This window comes from Carettochelys insculpta, chromosome 27 (assembly GCF_033958435.1).
Source record: "Carettochelys insculpta isolate YL-2023 chromosome 27, ASM3395843v1, whole genome shotgun sequence".
Lineage (NCBI taxonomy): Eukaryota > Metazoa > Chordata > Testudines > Carettochelyidae > Carettochelys > Carettochelys insculpta.
In genome coordinates this window covers 13,294,882-13,315,695 of record NC_134163.1, presented here as the reverse complement: position 1 = coordinate 13,315,695, position 20,814 = coordinate 13,294,882, and the positions used below count along the sequence as shown (strand labels likewise).

At 48.7% G+C, this 20,814-nt stretch overlaps 1 protein-coding gene across 2 annotated transcripts in view; it reads right to left on the bottom strand.

Annotated features, from left to right (window-relative positions):
- LOC142002446 (calcium/calmodulin-dependent protein kinase type IV-like) overlaps window positions 1-19,002 on the bottom strand; it is a 45,819-nt gene extending 26,817 nt beyond the window's left edge. For both annotated transcript variants that reach the window (XM_074978574.1, XM_074978575.1), the window contains exons 1-2: window positions 17,880-19,002; window positions 55-133 (exon numbers count right to left, since the gene is read on the bottom strand). In XM_074978574.1, coding sequence (XP_074834675.1) covers window positions 55-133; window positions 17,880-17,977 — 177 coding nt within the window. In that variant the 5' untranslated portion in view covers window positions 17,978-19,002. The remainder of the gene's footprint in view (window positions 1-54; window positions 134-17,879) is intronic.
- Window positions 19,003-20,814: the final 1,812 nt, after the last annotated feature.

Genomic DNA, 20,814 nt, shown 5'->3' with positions numbered 1-20,814 from the left:
ATCACTGAGGCGCCTTCATCTAACCCACGATGTCGCAGCCTCCCAGCTACTTACCGTCTTTTTTAGGATTTTGGCTGCATATGGCAGGTGGGTTCCTTTCTCCTGACAGCTGTGCACCACGGACGTGGCACCCCTACAGGAAGGAAAGATCAGCCGTGTTACTGTAACCCACACACCTAGGGATGTGGGTCGCTGTCCCATGGACGTGGCACCCAGACCACTTACAGAGAGAAAGAACGGGCCGCCTCTAGCTGAGAACCCGCTGGCTTTTCGCTCCAGCTGTAAAGCAGGAGTCAGCAACCCCTGGCATGGGTGCCAAGAGCAGTATGCAAGCCGATTTTCATCAGCACGAGAGGCAGGAGCTCAGCCCCGCCCCTCTTCCCCCATGCAGCCAGGAGTTTGCTCAAAGCCAGAGCGCCTGTGGGTTAATAAAAAAACAGCTAATGCTCCCAACCACCACTTCCACGGGAAAGCTCGGCCTCTGCATTTATTTATTAATGAACCGTTGTAAGTAGGACTACTAGTGACTTTAAAAAGTATCACCAGCACTTGGACTCTCCATAGAGGTCAAAAGGTCTAATTTTGGCCCTCTGCCTTGGAAAGGCTGCTGATCTTGGCTGTAGTGGCTCCAGCACTCAGCTCCAGTAGTCCCAGGTTTGAGTCCACCTGTGGGTGGTTACATTACCAGCCCTCTGGTCGGAGAAGTCATGCCTATTCAAGGACAGCCTGCAAAGAGGGAGCTGATGCTCTTCTTAACATTAGGTTAGGATGGATAAAGAGGGATGATTTGTTGCTTGCTTCTGAAATTTAAGAGTCAGGTCTTAGCTAGCCTGGGAGAGGAGCCTTGTCCATACAAGGGCTAAGGAGGTCATGCAGCTTCCCAGCTCTGAGACTTGCTCCGTCACATCACCTACACCCATGCTCTGCTTCTAACGTGCCTCTTTTGGGGGGCTGCTTGTAATCGCCCTCAGGTTGGTATGTCCAGATCCTAGAGCTGTACTGGGGGACAGGCAAAGTGGAGACTGGGCAACCCGTCCCTGGGGGTTACACTCATTACAGCCCCCCGCTGGGGCAGGACTTTGCTCAGCACTGCGGGGATCCCCGCGCAGTGCAGACCTGAGCTCCGCGACTGAGTCATGCACCTCCCTATGGAGTCAAGGGGCCATGTTTTAAGGCACTTCTTGTCACCTGGGGTACAGGTGGGAGGTACTGATGGCTAGTGGCTAGAGCACAGGCGAGCAAACTTTTTATGTCAGCCCCCAGCTTTTGTCCCTGTAATGAGCAGGGCCCCCCTCAACCAGTCTAATGTGATCCAAACCGAGAGAAATTTGGTTATGGTCATATGAAAAAAACAAACCAACCAACCTTTTGGCATGTGCACAAAAATGAGTCTGTAGAATGTAAAAACGTTAGTATTCGGTAGATAAATTTGAATACATGCACATAAAAACAGGAACAGATTTCACCATTTTTAATGCGATGGATGAGCCTGAGTCCCAGCAGCTGATTGTACTGTGCCCCCCCTTATGAAATGTTATGCCTCCATGAGGGGGCCCACCCCCCCACTTTGCACACCCCTGGGCTAGAGCACTGGAGTGGGGCACAGGACAGCTAGGTTTTGCTTCTGCATGACCTCAGATATGTTACTTCCAGCTCTGTGCCTCACCTTTCCCATCTCTAAAATGGGGACATGACAGCTCCTTTGGCAAGCTCTATGTAGATCTAGGTATTGAGTGTTTGCACTCACAACTGTGATGGCATCGCCATCGCGCCCTGCGGAAGGGGCTGGGGGGGTGATGGGCACTGTCATAGAGTGCTTGGGAGCCACTCGTTCTGCTGCCGTCATCGACATTTTATTGCAGCAGACTCAGTGTGCTCACTCTTACGAGGGGCTTAATGTCCCCCCCCGCCGCTGCCCCAAATTGTTTCCGGCTTTCCTCGGTAAAACCATTTTAATTAAAAAGGGAATATTAAGGCGGTCTAAATCCTTAAGCAGCTTTTAAGACAGAAAGACGCAGCCCCACTCCCGATCCCCTAAACGGTGAAGCTGCAGCAAGCGGAGGCCTAAGAAGAGGTTATGCCTTTGTTGGGTGTGGAAGGGGATGCTCTTGAGAACATACAACACACGCGCTCCCTGAGTGAGCCCCCAGTGCTCAGAGGCCCCGCCCTGTTCCTCGGCACCAGGATGGCTTATGCTACCATGGTGCTTTCAATGCCACATAACGCTCCCCCAGCTCAGCCCCTTTTCCTTGACGCATGCCACCACTGCTCTGTAGAAGCCACCATCACTGACAGAAGAGCTAACGCCCAGCCTAGGTGAGTGTGATCATCCCCATTTTACAGACGGGGAAACTGAGGCACTGGGCATCATGGTAGCAGCTTTTGCTCTAAATCACACAGCCACCCAGTTGCATGGCTGAGACTAGACGCAGGTCTCCTGACATCCCAGCTAGTTCCTGGAGCCCAGGATAAGTCTGGGATTATTTCTGTGGGTACAGACCTGGAGGAGATGCATACACTCGCTAGGAGCTAGCATGCTAAAAATAGAGTGTAGCTACATGGGGGTGAGCTTTGTCCAGGGCTAACTGCCAGAATTCTCCCAAAGTTTTTCCACCCATGTGTGGAATAAAATTTATGTGCATTGTCAGATGTACACCACCAACAGAAACACATGCTGCCGGCTGCAGGCGCCGTGTTAATCAGCTGGGTGGCACCTAAATCTTCAGGGGGTTTCACTCATCCATGATTCAATGTGAACTTTCTGCCTGGCTTATTTAGAGCCCAATAATAATCATTTAAAAATAATCAGCTCAGCGTTTACAAGATGCTCAGTTTTGCGTGTCAGAGAGCCTTACCCTTTGTTTGCTGATAACATTATCGCCGGCAGCAGCAGGATTTAGACACATGAGGTATGTGGCAGTCAGTCTGTAATGCTGGCCCAGTGACTGAGCTGCCAGAAAAATAGCCACCTTTTTCCTCTATTGAAAGCTCTGTGTAAATAGCCGTAATCAACCTTGACCGTGAAGGGAGATATCATTGTGCTTGTTTACCAGTTGGCTGGAAATGTGTAACAGCAGAATTTGTCCAACACAACCTGGGTTTGCTTCTAATGTGAGTGTAAACTTTATCCAATATCATTGTTTGCAGCGGAGCCAAAGAACACAGGCCAAGTTTTGCCCTTGCTATGAGGAGATGCTCCTGGGGCCAGGGCGTTTCTGACCCACCCTCCCAGCGCCCAGGGCTCCTGTGGCTGGTATGCTGCTGGAGCTATGTACACCCTGATCCCAGTCCCTACCTGAGAGACTGGATGGGGGTTGTAACTGGAGTTTACTGCCCCCGAAGCTGGTCGCCATTTCCCAGGGCCCAAGGGAAACAGAACGTAAAAGAGAGCAGCCTTGAGGCTGCTCTAGCTTACTCCCAGGGCCTCCATAACCCAGAATACAGCAAGCACAAAGAGGGCTGAAAGCTGTCCCTGTCCCAAGAATTGGTCCAAAATAGCTGTAAATCAGGCCTCATACACGCAGGGGTGACCATGCCTTCAGGCTGGCTGGTCCCTCCCCTTTCTTAGGTCTTCCCAGTCTAACATGCAAGGAAAGCACTCTATTCATTCCAGCTCCTGCGCGGGTGCAACTGAAGAGTCTCTCACCAGGCAGGGGTGGGGGTGGGGAGAAGGGGGCACTAACACTGCTAAGACACAACTGGATTTTGACTTGCAGGTTTGGTATGTTGCACTCAGTGCTGTTTGAGACCACAGCTTCCCATTCTCAGCTGACATCACCGAGAGGCAGATCCTTTAATTTTATAGTTATGTGGTAAAAATCCACGTTTTCACCATCAATAATCAAACGCATACAGGAGTTAAGTCCCCAGCCCTGCAGACCCAGGATCATGCGGATACGATTTCAGATGCCGGGACTACTGTTTGTTCCTCAATGCAATGCTAGGGTTGCCAGATTTTCAACCAGGGTGTGAAGAACATGGAGCCCCACCAGCAGCCCCAGCTGCAGGAACCCTAGATGGTGGATGGGGGGGTGGTCCCTGGCAGCCCTGCAGCTGGGCGCTGGCTAGGGTGCTGTGCCCTGCTGAAATCCCCAGCCACAGGAACCCCAGCGGGGAGGGGAATTGCCATGACAAGCTCCCCACCCCCACCCCGAGACACAGGATTTGGCATGGATATTAGGGACCGTCCTGAAGATTGTGAGACATCTGGCAACCCTATATCCTTCAGCAAATAATTTTTACAGGGAATAAATTATTAGCTGACTCCCTGGCTGGCCATTTTTTTTTGTTCAAGCCAATCTTTCTTTGGAACGGATTTGTACAATAGTCCAAAGCCCTCCTCTCTGCACCAGATATATATCCCTTGTCTATGCTCATTTGTCCAACAATGGACTTGAAATCCTGCTTTATGGATTCCCTCCCCCACCTCTTCTTTAAACTGAATGCCATGATTCACTGTTTGATTAAAAGAAACTATTGCCTACAAATCAAACCAGCCTGCAGAAGGCGTTATGCTTGGTCAGTTTCAAGGTACCTGAGGCAGCGTGGCTGTAAGCGACTAATGTATGTGGAGAACAGTTTTCTGTCACCTCTGACATACCATACTTGGCACTTCAAGATGTGGGAAAAAAATTAAGAAGACGGGTGAAGGGCTGAGAATACAGACTCTTTTTGTGTGTGTGTATGAAGGAGAAAAATTAATTTGATTGAAACTGGGAGGCATCAGCTGGACCCCTGCTTTTGAATAGCCCATTGCAATTTCTCTCTAGTGCCTGCCAGTGTTCCTGCTAATTTTTTTTCCATCCATGGGCAGAATAAAGTTTGTTCTGTGCACTAAGGCATGTGCTGAGGTGCACCACTCATGTGCTGCTGGCTGTGGGTGCTCTGCTAATCAGCTGGGCAGCACCTGAATCTCACCTGGGTGGCTGCCCAAGCACTCAGCTTATAGGGAATACTGGTGTCTGCATCATAGGAGGTGATGAAGCTGGCTAAATGTCCCTTGATTTGCAGTGGAGGAGGGGGCTGAAGAAAGCTTTCACTGCTGGATAATAAAATTTACTTGCTATTGATTGTACATTCTTTGGGGGGCAGAGGCCGATCTTTCTGTTCTGTGTTTGTTCAGCTCCCCCAGCCTTATAGCGCACTTCGCCATCCCAGGTGCCCCTCAATGCTAGTGCAACACAAATAATAGTGAATAAAAACAAGGCCAGAACAGGCTATAAATATCTGTTCTCCCAAAGCTGGTGTTGCAAATGCTTTACTGAAATCAAAGTCTGCTCAGTAGATTAATCCATTCCATTTTCCCCAGCAACTCCAGAGCGTCACGAACCTGGATTAACTTTTCTCACAGTGTGCTCTGGCTCACATCAGATGGCCTTTTGTGGGCTTTTTTTCATTAAATTGGTCCTTCCTGATTTCCAGCTCAGAAGCCCCTATTTTCTCACCGAAGAGTTAGTTTTCATAATGGGGTGCCCTGCAGCTTCCACCTGAGCCTTTTTCTTCTCACCTAGAACTGCAAAGCAATAGAAGCTTTACCAGCACCTCAGACACCCCTGCAACCCTGTGTCTTCTGGTCAGTTGCCATCTGTGGATTTGCACAGTGGTAACTTAGCAAAACAGTTCAGTTGATGATGGACAAAAAGGTGGGAGGCGGAATTTTCCCCAAGACTCTGGAATCAATGTAACTCTGGATGGCCACGAATCTCACCACCTTCCATTCCAAGTGCCAGCTGCATTTCTTTGTCCTTGTGTTCTCAAACATAATCCTACAGCAGTGTGTGCAGTTCCATGTATGTAAGGATAGGTATAGCTCCAAAACAAAACACCCCACTGCATGCACCCCACCCCATGGGGAGAGGAGAAAAGAACCAGGCTCTTAGGCAGTGTGTGTGTGCACACAAAGGATGCCAATATATCTCCCCCATGTGACTGGTTTCTCTCGCTTCCGCCCTGCTGCACTATGTAGGGGGAGCCTGCAGGGTATGATGGGGGAACCCAAGACACCCTGGGAGCTGTAGTTCCTTGGCCAGCACCCAGCCTAGAGAACTGGCCCTGGAGCAGGAAAGGATCTACATTCCCAGCATAACCTTAGCCACTAGCAACAGGAAAGTTAGGGGCACTTATGATATTACAGCAAGATTCCAGAAGATAATTTCTGTGAAACCTTTTTTCCTGTATACATTTCTAGCATGTTATAACAAAATCATTTTATCACTCACTGGATCCACTCAAATGCTCTCTTATGCACACTCATTGCACGGCTCTTGTGAATTCCTTTATATTTAAAAAAATTGCAGTCCACATTTGCAAAAAAATAAAATAAAAAAAAAAGCACCCACACACCCCAGAAATTTCTGCGTACGAGCCAGAAAACAGACCCGTGACAGACGTTAGTCACATTTCATAGGACTCTGTTGGAAGGTACTCAGCTACAGAAGTGTTGAGGGCGGGGGAAGGGCTTACTTAGAACACAATTGATCTTTTTAGCTGTGCTGTTGCTTGAAAGCAGCAATACTCAGACCTCACTGGTTTAAGAGCCAAATTATCGATCAACATTACCCAAAAACCCACAGGAGCGTGAATTCATTGTTTCATTGTCTATAGCACTATATATTCACGTTAAACACTACGACTGGGGAAATATTTAATTGTGTGAGCGTGTGTGTGTGTATTTCTCAGTACATTGACCACATATTATTTTATCAACTACAATTGGTTAATCACATAGTGAAAGTTTCCCGATTGGTTAAAAACTTAGCTCCTTGCCATTTGAGAGCCTCCGTCTGAATTCTGAAGGATCAGAACTTTTTTTTTTCTCCCCAAAATCAGCTGATTGGAGCCTGCTTCACAGCCTAGTGGCCAGCTCTAGTGAGAATGAGCCAGGGAGTGCGGTACATCCACTTTGTGCTGGTGCAAACCGCTGTGTGAGAGAGAGCTGGGCCCTGGATCTGGCTTTTAGGGCCAAATATTAAGAGGGCGTGAGCCCTGGCAATAACTCCAATGACTTCACTGAGAGCTGCAGGAACTCAGCACACCATCTGGTCTCCTTTCCCCTCGTCTCTCATCCTTCATGAGTTGTCAGTACACCTCTCTCTCTGCCCGCCCCATGCAAAACACAAAACATGTGTTTAGGGGGGAACTGACTACCACTTCTGTTACAGGGCCTCTGCAACTCACCTCCGTACAGCTGAGCTCTCTTGCAATCCATGAAGCTCCCTGAAAAGACCCCTTTGCCAGGGCACAGCCGATGTCCAGCCCCGAGGCTGCTCTAACTTACTCCAGGGGGTGGATGTTACAATAATGTGGGGAGTACACATGTATCTTTAAATTCCCTTAATTTCCTAACTTCAGCCTCCTTCAAATGCAGAACTGGAGTACTTGAGACTTGGCCCCCTGACTTTGACAAGGAGGGTAACTGATTCATGGCGCAGAATCTCCATTGCAACCAGCTGTAACCTTGTCAGTTATTATGAGCCTTCAAGAGTCCTTGGAACATAAAGCAGATGGGTTTTCAAGTTCAAGTATTAGCTTCCCATCATTTGCCAGAGAGTAAAACAACTTCCCAAAGCCCGTAGGAATGAAATTTAAATTCAGTTCCCTTGGTGCTCATTCATCCTGATTGCTGTGCTATTTTTCTCCGGCAAAGCATTCATATAATCCATATGTCTGTGGTATTAATGTCAGGCGACACAAAGCCGAGAGCTAACATACACTTCAGCTGATCTTTGCCTCTGGTTTTTACTGGCATCGTGGAGATTCCTCCACCCTTCCAGGGTTTTTCATTCATACAGCAGTAAAGCTAAGAAAAAATTTTCAACCAAAATTTTTCGAGGAAAAAGTACAGCTTTGGATCAACAGAAATAGTTCACGAATTCATGTCAAATTCACTGAATTGTTTTGGTCAGGAAACAAAATTCTAAAGCCATCAAAATATTTTATTTTGCTATTTTCAAAAGGAAACAGTGCAACTTGAAAATAAATCGCCTTAAGTGTTGCTTTAAAATATGTTATAGAGCTCCAAAGCTGCACAAAACATTTCAGATGACTCAAAACTGTTTTGCTGTTGCTGCTTTTCGACATGCTGAATCATTAAAAAAATTCATTTCAGACCATCCTGCAATGATTTCCTCTCTTAAGTTCGCTGAACTGCCAGTGAACCACAAAAAAAAAAAAGGGCGGGGGGCAGGGGTATTTGCAGAGCTGTGTCTAGCCCTGCGCTGAAGCTGTCCTGCAGTTAAGAGCTTTGTTAGTGTTACTAATAGACCCTGGGTCCTCTCCTGCTCCCAGGAAAATCAAAGGAATGGGAGATCAGCTGCAGCGCTAGAATGGGGTCAAGCTATGAAACGTTCCATCAGGGTTAAGGCCCTGATCCAGCAAAGCACTGAACACTGCCACCTGCTCAATCACCAGCTGGAGAAAATGGGCGCTCTGCCCTGTTCTGCAAACCTTCATTCACCTAGGAGTGAAACTGACGCCCCCTGTGCACGGCCAATGCAAGGCCCATGCAATACCAAAACCAGCGTTCCCCGTCAGCTGAGTGCTTGGGCAGCCGCCCAGGGGTGATTCAGATGCCGCCGAGCTGATTAGCAGAGCACCCACAGCCATCCACAGCCAGTATTTCTACTGGTGGTGCACATCTACCCTCGCCTTAGTGCCCATACGTAAATTTATTCTGCACATGAACGGGACAAATTCGAAGGAACAGTGATGGAAACTCTTATTTTCAGCACTTATGCAGAGTTTGAATGTGGCACATCTTATGCTGGCCCTCTGCCGTGTGTGTGTGTGTGTGTGTGTGTGTGTGTGTTGTGCTTATCACAGTCCACCGGCAAAGTTCTCACTGGTTTCAGTAGTGCAGGATCAAGCCTTAAATGAATGGACTGAGTCACAGGAGTAAAGACCACTCGTGTGCGTGAAAGCTTTCTGGCTTAGGCACTGGATACTGAAGAGCTACAGGAGCAAAATAAAATTAAATTAAATTAAAAAGAGGCAAGAAATAGCTGAACTTTTGCTCCAGTGATGCAGAAGTATTTTGTCTGCAGTTGTGCTGAACACTGTTCTCTAAGCTCCTGATTCTAAGCCCCTAGGGTCAAGAGGCGATGCCAATGAGTGTCACATCAGGCCTTAAAACAGCCTGGTGCCTTTGTAGATGCACAGGGCTATGAACGAAAACCAACAGATCTATTTCTTTTCTAGTTTTCTGCAGCTGCCATTCCAAGGTGTGTCTATTGTTCCCATTGCCATAACATCAGAGCAGCTCACAGACTTGCCAGTGTCTTTACCCCCACAGTCCCCTGTGAGGTGGGGCCATGGTAGTATTTCTATTTTACAAATGGGAAACTGAGGCACAGAGCAGTTAAGTGATTTGCCTAAGGTCACACAGGAGGTCTGTGGCAGAGCAGGGAATTAAACCCAAGTTTCTTATAGCTGAATCTAGGTGCTCTAACCAGTTCACCAACCTACCTCATTTAGTCCAGTCCCTTTCCAACCTCTCTTGTACTCTCATAGCTGAGTACAACAAACAGATTTAAAAGCTCTTCTGCACTTGCGACAATGACAGGGTTTAATAGGTCGCAAAGAAGGAAGAGCAACCAGCTTTTACAAGAAGTCCCTAATTAAGGATTTACACACAGAGGCTCAGTTACGCTTACTGCACAGAGCAGGATAAAAATTTAAGCGCTTTAAAGCTTTCCTAACCATGTATTTATTTGAACAGCCCTGAGGACCTGGTGTCAGTATTAATGCACATGTCAAACCTGTCTAATTGCCCCTCCCCTTCTATGGAAGAATTTCCTTTGTGCATTTGAACATTTTTCCTTTTTATTTTGGGTTGTTTAATAATGACCTGTACATGTTGATTGGAATACTCATGAGGCAAGCGAGCTAGCTGGTTAAAATATAAAGGTTGATGCTGTAGAACGGGGGGAGTAAAGCGGGGGGCAGGACATGCAATTTCGTAAGAGGAGAGCAGCACGATCGGCTGCTGGCTCTCAGGCTCCTCCATCTCATTAAAAATCTTGGAACCTGTTCCTGTTTTTACGTCTGTGTATTCACATTTATATACCAATTAATAAAGCTTTCACGTTCTACAAACTTATTTCCTTAGACGTGCTGAAAGGCTTTTTTTTTCATCTGAACATAACTGAAACATCCAACTGCTTGGATTACGTTAGACAGGTTGTTGGCAGGGGTCTCCTAACTGCTGGGACAAAAAGTGAGCCCAATGTAAAAAGTTTGCTCATCCCTGCTCTAGAAAGCCCTTGGAGGCAGCAGTTTGAAACAACTGGCCCTAAAGCCAAAAGTACACACATCTGTTATCCGTTCCACTCCAGTTTTCATTTTGATCTATAACAGAAACTACCTAAGTGCAGGTCACTACCAAGGGATTACAGCCCAGCTGGCATAAAGAGTGTATGGCTCTCAGGTGGTCATCGATCTGCACAATGCTAAGAGATTGCTCATTGTTTTATTCAAATAACAAAAAAGAATTATTTCCCAAGAGAAGCCACATCAAAGTCTGACTTCCACCATCAGCAGACAGAAAATTGCCTTCAATAGAGCTCGTCACATTTTCCCTTGGAAGCTTTTTTTACTGGAAAAAAGTTGTTTTTTTTTACTGGGGTTTCTGATGGCAAACAGGAAGGAAGCATTCCCTGTAGGCCGAGTGCTTGTGTGGATGCTCAGGAGAAATTCAAATGCCAGCCAACTGATTAGCAGAGCGCCTGCAGCTCGGTTTTGTTTCTGCTGGTGGTGCACATTTGCACATGCCTTTAAAAATTATTCTGCACATGGAGGGAAACGATTAGTGGGAACCTTACGAGTGATTTTTTTTTTTTGGTTCCAAAATCATGGATTTTTCTGTCCATTTTCCAACTGGCCAAAGTGGAACATGTCATAGAAGAAAGTCCAGATTTCCAGCCAGGCTCTGAAATCTGACGTCTCCGAAATCTGGTCCTAAATTCACCTTATAGCAGCCAGTTACTGCAGACCCAGCTCCAGCTCAAAACTTCTCATTGTTTCTTCTCATACCTCAAATCCCACAATCCTCTGCAACCACAAAGGACTGTGCAATATGGTGCATCAAGGGAAGAATTTTGGGCTACGTTGTGGGGCCTGGACCAAAACCAATGGGTGGAGAGCTACTCTGATGGAGACAGGGTCCATTCTCGAAGGGTATGTTTGCACCACAATCAAACACCCCGGCTCAGCCAGGTCAGCAGATTCAGGTTTGCAGGGCTCGGGCTGTGAGTCTGTAAAATTGCAGTGTGGACTTTCAGACTATGGCTCTGGGACCCTCCCTCCCTGCAGGATCTCAGAGTTCTGATTCTAACCTGAGCAGCACTCCAACCTTATAGCCACACAACGGGAGCCCCTGGAGCCTAAGTCAGCTGAGCTGGACCCGCTGCATGTTTTACTGCAGTGTAGACATGCCCAGAGCAGGGCAATGTGCAGGGGGGCCTGGCTCTGTGCTCCTGGAAAGAGCGAGGCCTTGGGCAGAAAGGATGTGGCCTCATAAAGAAGAGGTGGGGCTGGAGCACATGACCTAGGAGGAGAGGCTGAGGGATTTGGGCTTATTTAGTTTGCAGAAGAGAAGACTGAGGAGCAATTTGATAGCAGCCTTCAACTTCCTGCAGGGGAGCTCTAAAGACGATGGAGAGAGGCTGTTCTCAGTGGTGACAGATGACGGAACAAGGAGCAATGGTCCGACGTTACGGGGCGGGGGAGGTGTAGGCTGAATATTAGGAAAAACTATTTCCCCAGGAGGGTGGTGAAGCACAGGAATACGTTACCTAGGGAGGTGGTGGAATTTCCATCCCTAGAGGTTTTCAAGTCTGGGCTTGACAAAGCCCTGGCTGGGATGATTTAGTTGGGGTTGGTCCTGCTTTGAGCAGGGGGCTGGACTCGATGACTCCTGAGGTCCCTTCCAGCCCTAGAATTCTATGATTCTATGATTAGACAAGCCCAACCATGGCAGAGTTGTCTCAGGGTCTCAGCAAGGGGGTAGGAAACACAGCATGACCCTCGCCCTGCCACGGGTCAGAACAGTCTCATCCTGAGAGACCAGGATCATTGGCTAATCCTCCTGACGGCAACACAGATTGCTGGTGCTCAGCATCTCTTTGGAGTGGTCCCTGAATAGACGACTTTGGCCCAAGAGTCTGGAGGCCTGGTTGTTCACTTCCATCGGTGCGGAAGGCCTGGTGTTCTGTGGCGCTGGGGAGCCACAGCCTCCTTTGACGTCAGCGTGCAAGCGCTTTCGGAAATCAGTCCTGGAGGATTGTTCTTAATCAGCAGGAGCTGCGAGGACTAGTCACATCTGTGTGTGTATTCCAGTCCTGTGCATCCCAAACACGCAAAAAAATGCAAGCCCAGCCCTCCGGCCACATGCATTTGGCTTACAGATGATGAGAATAAAACAGAGCAAATTCTTTGCAATAATGATGATGCTTATGGTACATTTGTTCTATTTAATTACTTCCTTCAGTTGCAGGAGGATCCAGGACCCCTATTCATATGAGGACTGCACTGCAGTGGGTGCCGTGTAAAAACAAACCAAAAAGCTCCAAATATTGCAAGACTCATGATAAAAACACAAGAGTTGGTGACACTTATTAAATTAAGGGAAGGGTTTTAGTGTTACCTTCACATTTCCTGCCTATGCTTCCACCAGACTTTTATGTTGCAAGGATATTTGCAAAGGAGATTACTTACAGCAACCCCTAACTTCACGTTGTAGTTATGTTTCTAAAAATGCTACTTTAAGTGAAACGATGTTAAAACAAATCCAATTTCCCCATAAAAATTAATGTAAAGTGGGGAGGGAGTTTTCCAGCAAATTTTTGTCAACACACAAGTGACAGTATATACATATATAATATAAGTTTTAAGCAATTTTAAACAGTTTAATACTGTTCACACCAATGACGATTGTGAAGCTTGGTAGCAGTGGTAGAATCAGAGAATGGAATGTTTCCCAAGGATGTCTTGCTACTAAAATGGTGAACAAGCACTCAGTGGAGCCCTCAAGGGTTAACATGTTATTGTTAACGTAGCCTCACACCCGAGGGGCAGCATGGATTGAAGCAGGAGGGAGAAAACACAACACAGGCAGGGAAAGAGAAGACTGAGAGGGGACGTAACCGCTTCCAAGTCCCTACAAGATTTTTACAAGGAGGATGGAGAAAAATTATTTTCCTTGGCCTCCAGCATGACAAGAAGCAATGGGCTTAAACCACACCGAGGGAGGTTTAGGTTGGATATCAGGAAAAATTTACTACCTGTCAGGGTGGGTAAGCAATGAAATAAATTAGCTAGGGAGTTGGCAGAATCTCCACCTTTGGAGATTTTTAAGAGCAGATCAGAAAAATACCTATCAGAGATGGTCTAGGTGGTGCTTGGTCCTGCTTCAAGGGCAGGGGACTGGACTTGATGACCTCTCGAGGTCCCTTCCTGTTCTAGTATTTTATGATTCCCATTGACATCAACAAGCCCTTTGCATGTTGTGAGCACTCTGGAGGCAGAGACTGCGTTATTGGTTGGTACAGCACCTAGCACCACGGGCTCGGAACCCTGACGGAGTGGCCGCCTTATGTGCTGCTGCAATACAAATAAGAAATAGTAACAATCCATGGCCCTTGCTGGAGAAGAAAAAGTTGCTTAAAAAGACACATCTGGGGGCTGAAGCACAACATTTGTCCTCCTTTAAAAATCTCATTTCTCTCCAACAGAGGGACAAGTCTGGAAATGTCACCCCGGCTTGGTTTAGAACAAGTCCGGACACAGGAGCACATGTCCTGCCCGGTACAATACCACAACTTTATGTTAGGACCTGTCAGTGATAAGTGACATGTCTGTCCACCGAATGGACAATCCCCAGCCGTTGAGGCATTAGCTTTATCATCCATACTGACGAGAGCTGGACTGTTGTGCTGGTGGGTTTTATACTGTGGACAAGAGCCTGGGAGGGGTTAGAATGAGACTTAGGCTCACTGACAGGAGGGAGCACAGGGGGGCAGTTGCTCCAAGGCCTGGTGGTTCAAAGGGGCCCAGAGCTCCAGCTGCCACCACTGCTACTTTGGCTGCACATGGCTGTGATGCAAGGAGAGGGGCAGTGCTGAATCATAGAATACTAGGACTGGAAGGGACCTTGAGAGGCCGAGTCCAGGCCCCTGCCCCAATGGCAGAACCAAGTACTGTCTAAACCATCTCATCTAGACATCTATCTAACCTGTTCTTAAATATCTCCAGAGATGGAGATTCTACAACTTCCCTTGGCAATTTATTCCAGTGTTTGACCACCCTGACAGTTAGGAAGTTTTTCCTAATGTCCAAACTAAACCTCCCCTGCTGCAGTTGAAGTCCATTGCCTCTTATTCTATCCTCAGAGGCCAAAAAGCACAAGTTTTCTCCCTCCTCCTTATGACACCCTTTTAGATTCCTGAAAACCGCTATCATGTTCCCCCTCAATCTTCTCTTTTCCAAACTAAACAAGCCCAATTCTTTCAGCCTTTCTTCATAGGCCACATCCTCTAGACCTTTCATCATTCTTGTCGCTCTTTTCTGACCCCTCTCTAATTTCTCCGCATCTTTCTTGAACTGCGGTACCCAGAGCTGGACACAATACTCCAGCTGATGCCTAACCAGCGCAGAGTAGAGTGGAAGAATGACTTCTCCTGTCTTGTCCACAACACACCTGAACACCCTTGGCCACACCCCGCCCCCTTCCCAGGCCCAGCACCTGGCTTCTCTCCCATCTTGCTCCAGGGCCCACAGCAGCTGTTGGCACCGCTGCTGAGACCCGCCACATTCACTGCGCATCAGCCCTCAAGGACCAGACAGGGAGTAACACTTCTACAGAACTTCCTTTGCAAGATGGGCCAGATTCAAACCCCGGCTCTATTCTCTGTTTACGATTCCTGAACTCTCTTGTGCTTATGACCATAAGAACGGCCCTCCTGTGCCAGAGCAATAGGCCGTCTCACCTGTACCCTGATGTCTGACGCTGGCCAGTGCCAGACAGCTCAAAGGGAAGGAAGGCCCAGAACAAGGCGATTTCAAACGACCCATCCCTTGTCCAGGCCCAGCGTCTGAGGGTCAGACAGTCAGGGCAGCATTCCCAACCTTCTCAGTCATGCGGCGCACTTCAATGAGACAAACAGTTCCACCGCACACCTGCTTTTTTCAGCTGAGTCGATTGCTCATGAATGTTCCTCCTCCCCACCAGCTGGCTGGAGCCGGGATGCAGCATTTAAAGCATCTCCCAGATCTCACCCTCCCGCTTGCCACAGCAGGGAGCAGGCAGCCTGGCTCCTTGAGCCCCAGCTAGCATGGGGTCATCGATTTCCCCCTGCAGTAGCTCTGCAAAGAGCCTTGGCAAGGGGAAATTGAGGACATTTCAGGGCACGTTTGGACAATTCCCAAGGCAGACCAGTATGTCGCTGCACCACCATTGAAAACCACTGCCTTAGGGACACCTTGAGCTTGCAGTGGCTTTTCTCGCCATCTTGTGTAATAGTCATTGGTGGACCAATCCGCCATGAACCTATCTATTTTTTTTTTTAACCCAGTTTATAGCTTTGGCTTCTACATGGTCCCCTGGCAAGAAGTTCCACAGGTTGACTCTGGGATATGTGAAGAAGCGCTTCCTTTTGATTTAAACCCACTGCCTCTTAATTTCATTGGGTGACTCCCCATTCCAGTATTATAAAAAGGGGCAAATACTACTTCTTCATTCACTTTCTCTACACCAGTCATAACTGCGCAGACCTCTATCACACCTCCCAAACCGTCTCTTTTCCAAGCTGAAAGCCCCAGTCTTTTTAATCTCTCCTCATACAGAAACTATTCCACACCCTTAACGATTTTTATAGCCTCTCTCTGTATCTTTTCCATTTCTAATATATATACTTTTTGAGATGGGGTGACCAGAACTGCCTGTACTATTCAAAGAATGGGCGTGTCATGGATTTACATAGTGGTAATATGATATTTTCTGTCATATTATCTGTCTCTTCCTTAATGGTGCTGCCTCTGCTCATTATGTCGGGGTGCACAAAGGGAGGGCAGGCCCTCTCGGAGGCGGGGCATGAATTTTCATAAGGGGGGGCACAGCACGATTGGCTGTTGGGACTCGGGCTCATCCATCTCTTTAAAAACATTGAAATCTGTCACTGTTTTTATGTCTGTGCATTCACATTTATCTACCGATTCATGAAAGTTTTTACACATTCTACAGACTTATTTTCTTACATGTGCCCAAGGGTTTTCCCCCGCCCATATGAACATAATCAAAATTTCCATTAGTTTGGAATACACTAGAAAGTTGGGGGGCCCTGCTAATTGTAGGGACAAAAAGTGGGGCCTGACAAAAAAAAGTTTGCTCGCCCTTGCACTAAGTGGATGTTTGCAGAGAACTATCTAATATGTCTCCAAACGCTCTTTGTCCAGTGCCAAGAGCTAATTTAGACCCCTTCATTTTGTCCGTGTGGTTGGAATGATGTTTCCCATGTCCATTACTTCCCATTTATCAGCACTGAATTTCATCTGCCATTTTGTTGCCCACTCACCCCATTCGGTGAGAACCTTTATAACGCATCGCTGTCCACTTTGGATTTAATTATCTTGAGTAAATTCGGCATCATCTGCAGACTTTGACACCTCCGTGTTTACCCCTGTTTCCTGATCCCTTGTTGTGATGGGGTGGACTAAGCCCCAATAGCCCCTACAGGAGGCCAGAGGCCTGCCACACCCCATCCCAGCGAAAGGAGCAGAAAAGAGGTCCTCCAGCAGGATAGAGCGGCTGTCTCTGTGGCAGCCAATCAGGCCCCAGCAGGAGGATATAAAAGAAGCTGTGGGGCTAAGGTCTGGCAGTGCCTCACAGGAGCTTGACTCAGGGAGGTCTATACGTATCAAGAAGACCAGCAGCACTATGACAGCACTGAGTGCAAGCTGAGCTTAGCCCTGGGTAAGGCCCAGGTTCAGTGGCTGAAGACTGGCCACAAGCCTAACACGAAACCCAACAGCACTGTGGACAGGGCTAGTCAAAGCCGAGGCCCAGAACCTTGAAGATGATTAGACAAAGACCTTACGCCGCCCCCTTGGTCAGAGAGGGGTGCTCACGAGTGGGTGGGGCCAAGCACAGAAGGGGCGGGGCTTAGGGTGGCCAGCCCTTAGCACCGCCCAGACCGTGGTGCCCTTTGAAATGCCCGTGCCCAGGGCAGCTGCCCCCTTTACCTCACCCTGTCAGGGGGCCTGATCTTAACATCAACCACGAGCCACTGAAGGCACTCTGCCTTTTCCTATACCCCTGAACGGCCCCATGCCTTCCACAGGGTGGGCAGGAAGTGGCCCATGGGCCGGGTGTGGCCTGCCAGGGTGGCCAGCAGGTGCTTTATTTAGGTGTGTCTCTGCAGGTACAGCTGTACGCAGCTTCTGTTGGCTGCCTGTCACCGCTCCCAGCCAATGGGAGCTGCAGGAAGCGGTAGGCTGCCCCATGATGCTTCCCGCAGCTCCCATTGGCCAGGAACGGTGGTGACCTGTGGCCAATGGGAGCTGCGAGTGGTTGTACTTGTGAACATGCTGGTAAAGAAAGCAACTGGCGACCCGCTAGGGGCTAACCCTGGCAAGCAGCTTGGGCGGCTGTTTGCCCATCCCAGCTTACCAGAGGCTGTCCTGGTCTGGCAGCTGGTTTGCATGATTGCATGAAAGCCATTGGCCCCTCTCTCCCAATCACAGGCACACCCTCTCCACATATCACGCCAGCCTCTTGATCTAACAGGCACTCGACACATCCACCTGGCCCCCAAGAGGCACTGTGAGGAGCAAGAAACACAAAGCTCACCCACACCATGAACAAAACACTCATAACCCCAAGTGGTTACCTTCCCAGTTCTGGACCCACGGTGTAGAAGTCCTCCAGGGCGGCGTTGCGCCGGGACCCATCGATCCAGTATTCTGCTCCCGGTTTGGAGGTCGGCATGGCTGGGAGCTGCAGTGAGGACTTAACTTCCAGCTAGGTGTGTCTCAGAGACTGATTCTTGCTGCGACTTCCCACCCCGCCCACTTAGACCAATGTCAAACAGGCAGATGGACCGAAAAGCAGTTCCCAGGATTCTCCACTGAGGGAAAATTCTATCCCCAAATCTCCGCCTGTAGAGACCTGCACACTGGGCTTATCCAGAGATGTTCATCCCTGTTGTGTTTCTCATGATGCCTCTTCCTGCCCCATGGTTTTGTCCTGACCCTCCACACCCTTCGTGCTCTTTTAGGGCTCACGCCTGGTTTTCACAGAGCCTGGCAGTAACTCTCTGTGGGGCCCAAACGTAACAAGAGGCAGCAAATATCCCCAGCCATTGAGGATGGGCACTTTTGGAGATCTGTTGTCCTGATTTCTGCTGTCTCTGGAGACAATCTCAAGACATCAGCGGGTGTCCTCTATTTCTGACCGCACTTCCTTCTGCCACTCGCTTGCATCATCCTGGAGCATCTCCTCTAGTTGCTCTTTGCAACTGGATGAATATTCATTTTGATTGTATTACCAAACCCTGACTGCAGAGAGGGAATAGCTGCAGGGGGAGCAGCACATTCAGTAAAGCTCTGTGCTCATCCGGCCCCGATTCAATGGTAGCTCGTGAAAGTTCCAAACATCTGGGGTGACTTGACAAGAAAAACACCATCCCCCCACCTTCATTGCACCTCCGCGTCTCTTCTATTACGGTTCTGCTTCTTTGAGCCAGAGCTCAAGGCCCGGGTTGCAAACGGTCCCAACTTGGCTGGGTCATTCTGGAGCAACTCCCAGACTGGAAGGTTTCAGCTATGCGGTGATCTGCTGAAATGCTCAGCTTGTGATCTCAGCCCTCTTGGCTATGGAAAATCCCAGGATTTCAGGTTTCAGGTGCCCCCTTCGCCGGCAGAGAGGCGGCTCGGGAGAGGCAGGCAGTTTTGCATCTGTGCAAGCAATCCAGCACCCCATTCAGAAATCAGCACTTGGGTCTCTCTCTCGCTGTGTCATTCTTGTCAGGCAGAGGCAAGGCATAATACCACGCCCCGCAGCTGCAGCGTACCAGTGACCTTTATGAGAAACAAACCATTTCTAGCCCCTCCTTTCTAGCTGGCTCTCTTGTGCCACCAAATGGTTCCTTGCTTTCATTGCAATCTTCTTTCCACCGCACAAAAAAGCCTGCCTGACAACTGGGTCCTTAAATAACCTCTATTGTTTCACCCATTCCCTCTATTTTTCCCCATCCCTGGGCAGAATAAAATTTGTTATGTGCACCAAGATGTGTGGATGTGCACCACCTATAGAAACACTGTTGGTGGCTGTGGGGGTTCTGCTAACAGCTGGGTGGCACCTGAATCTCTCCTGGGTGACCACCCCAGTTCCCAGCTTACAGGGAACACTACCCAAGACCCTGGTGTCTCAGGGAATTAGGGGACTGGGCCCATGCGACGGTGAGATGCTCTGACCCTGAAGGATGCTGTGGATCTTCATCCCTTCCCTTGCAGTCTTCTTGCTCTTTGGTTTCAGGGAAAAGGATGGACTCTATTCGTCGCATGTGTTGCTTGAAGACAACGACGCATCCTCGGTGACCTATTTTACGCTTTCCCAGATAACTGGACTAACCAACGTTTGGTCTGACACTAGGGATTCCCCCTCCCGGGAGCTGGCACAGCCAGGGCACGCACTGGCAGAGAAGCTCTCTCTTGTTCTCTGAAATGTGCAAAGTGGAGGCTGGCCAGGGGTCATCCCTTGGCTTGGGAGTGTCCCAGAAACCTTCCAGCGCTGCAGAGAGTTCAACCCAGCCCAGCCTGCAGCACAGATGGGCATCACAAATCAATCACAGGACTAGTCCTGGGTGTCAGGAGTTTGGGATTCTGGCTGCCTGTGGGGATATCTGCGCACGCCCGCCCTCCACACAGCAAGGGCACCTCTGCTGTGCCAACAGATAGGTTTTTCCTTCACTGGAGTTCACTCGCTTAGCAGTTTCTACCCTGAGCTTTAGGTCGGGTACACTATGTATCTCAGGGGCGGTGACCTGTTCCCATGCCTGAGGGATATTATAGAATACTAGAACTGGAAGGGATCTTGAGAGGTCATCAAGTCCAGTCCCCTGGACTAATGGCAGGACCAAGCACTGTCTAGACGGTCCCTGATAGATGTCTGTCAATCCTGCTCTTAAATATCTCCAATGATGGAGATTCCACAACCTCCCTAGGCAATTTATTCCGGTGTTTAACCACCCTGACAGTGAGGAAGTTTTCCCTAATGTCCAAACTAAACCTCCCTTGCTGCAATTTAAGCCCGTTGCTTGTTCTTCCATCCTCAGAGGCCAAGGAGAACAATTTTTCTCCCTCCTCCTTGTAACACATTTTCTAGACCTTTCATCATTCTTGTTGCTCTTCTCTGGACCTTCTCCAATTTCTCTGCATCTTTTTTGAAATGTGGTACCCGGAAATGGACACAGTACTCCAAGTGAGGCCTCATCAGCACAGATACAGCTACGGAGATCAAAGCGTTAGGTGTAGGCCAGGCGTAAGAGGTACCACATCCAGAATGTCTTTCACCTCTCTCTCAGATCTCTGCTAGCCCTGCAAGGACTCTGAGGAAGAAATGTTGGTTGTTGGGTTTGGTGTGGAGGTAGCTGGCGAGTGTATGGTGGCCCATGATGTCCAAGGAAGTCACACTGGTTGACCAGGGAGTCTCTTCCGGTCTTACATGCCGTGACTATGACTCCAAGAAGTCAGATGGCACCATTTCTTCAGCTCTCTCCCCAGTCCTTTTTCAGGCACTTGTACTGAGTGATGCCTCCCAGAGAT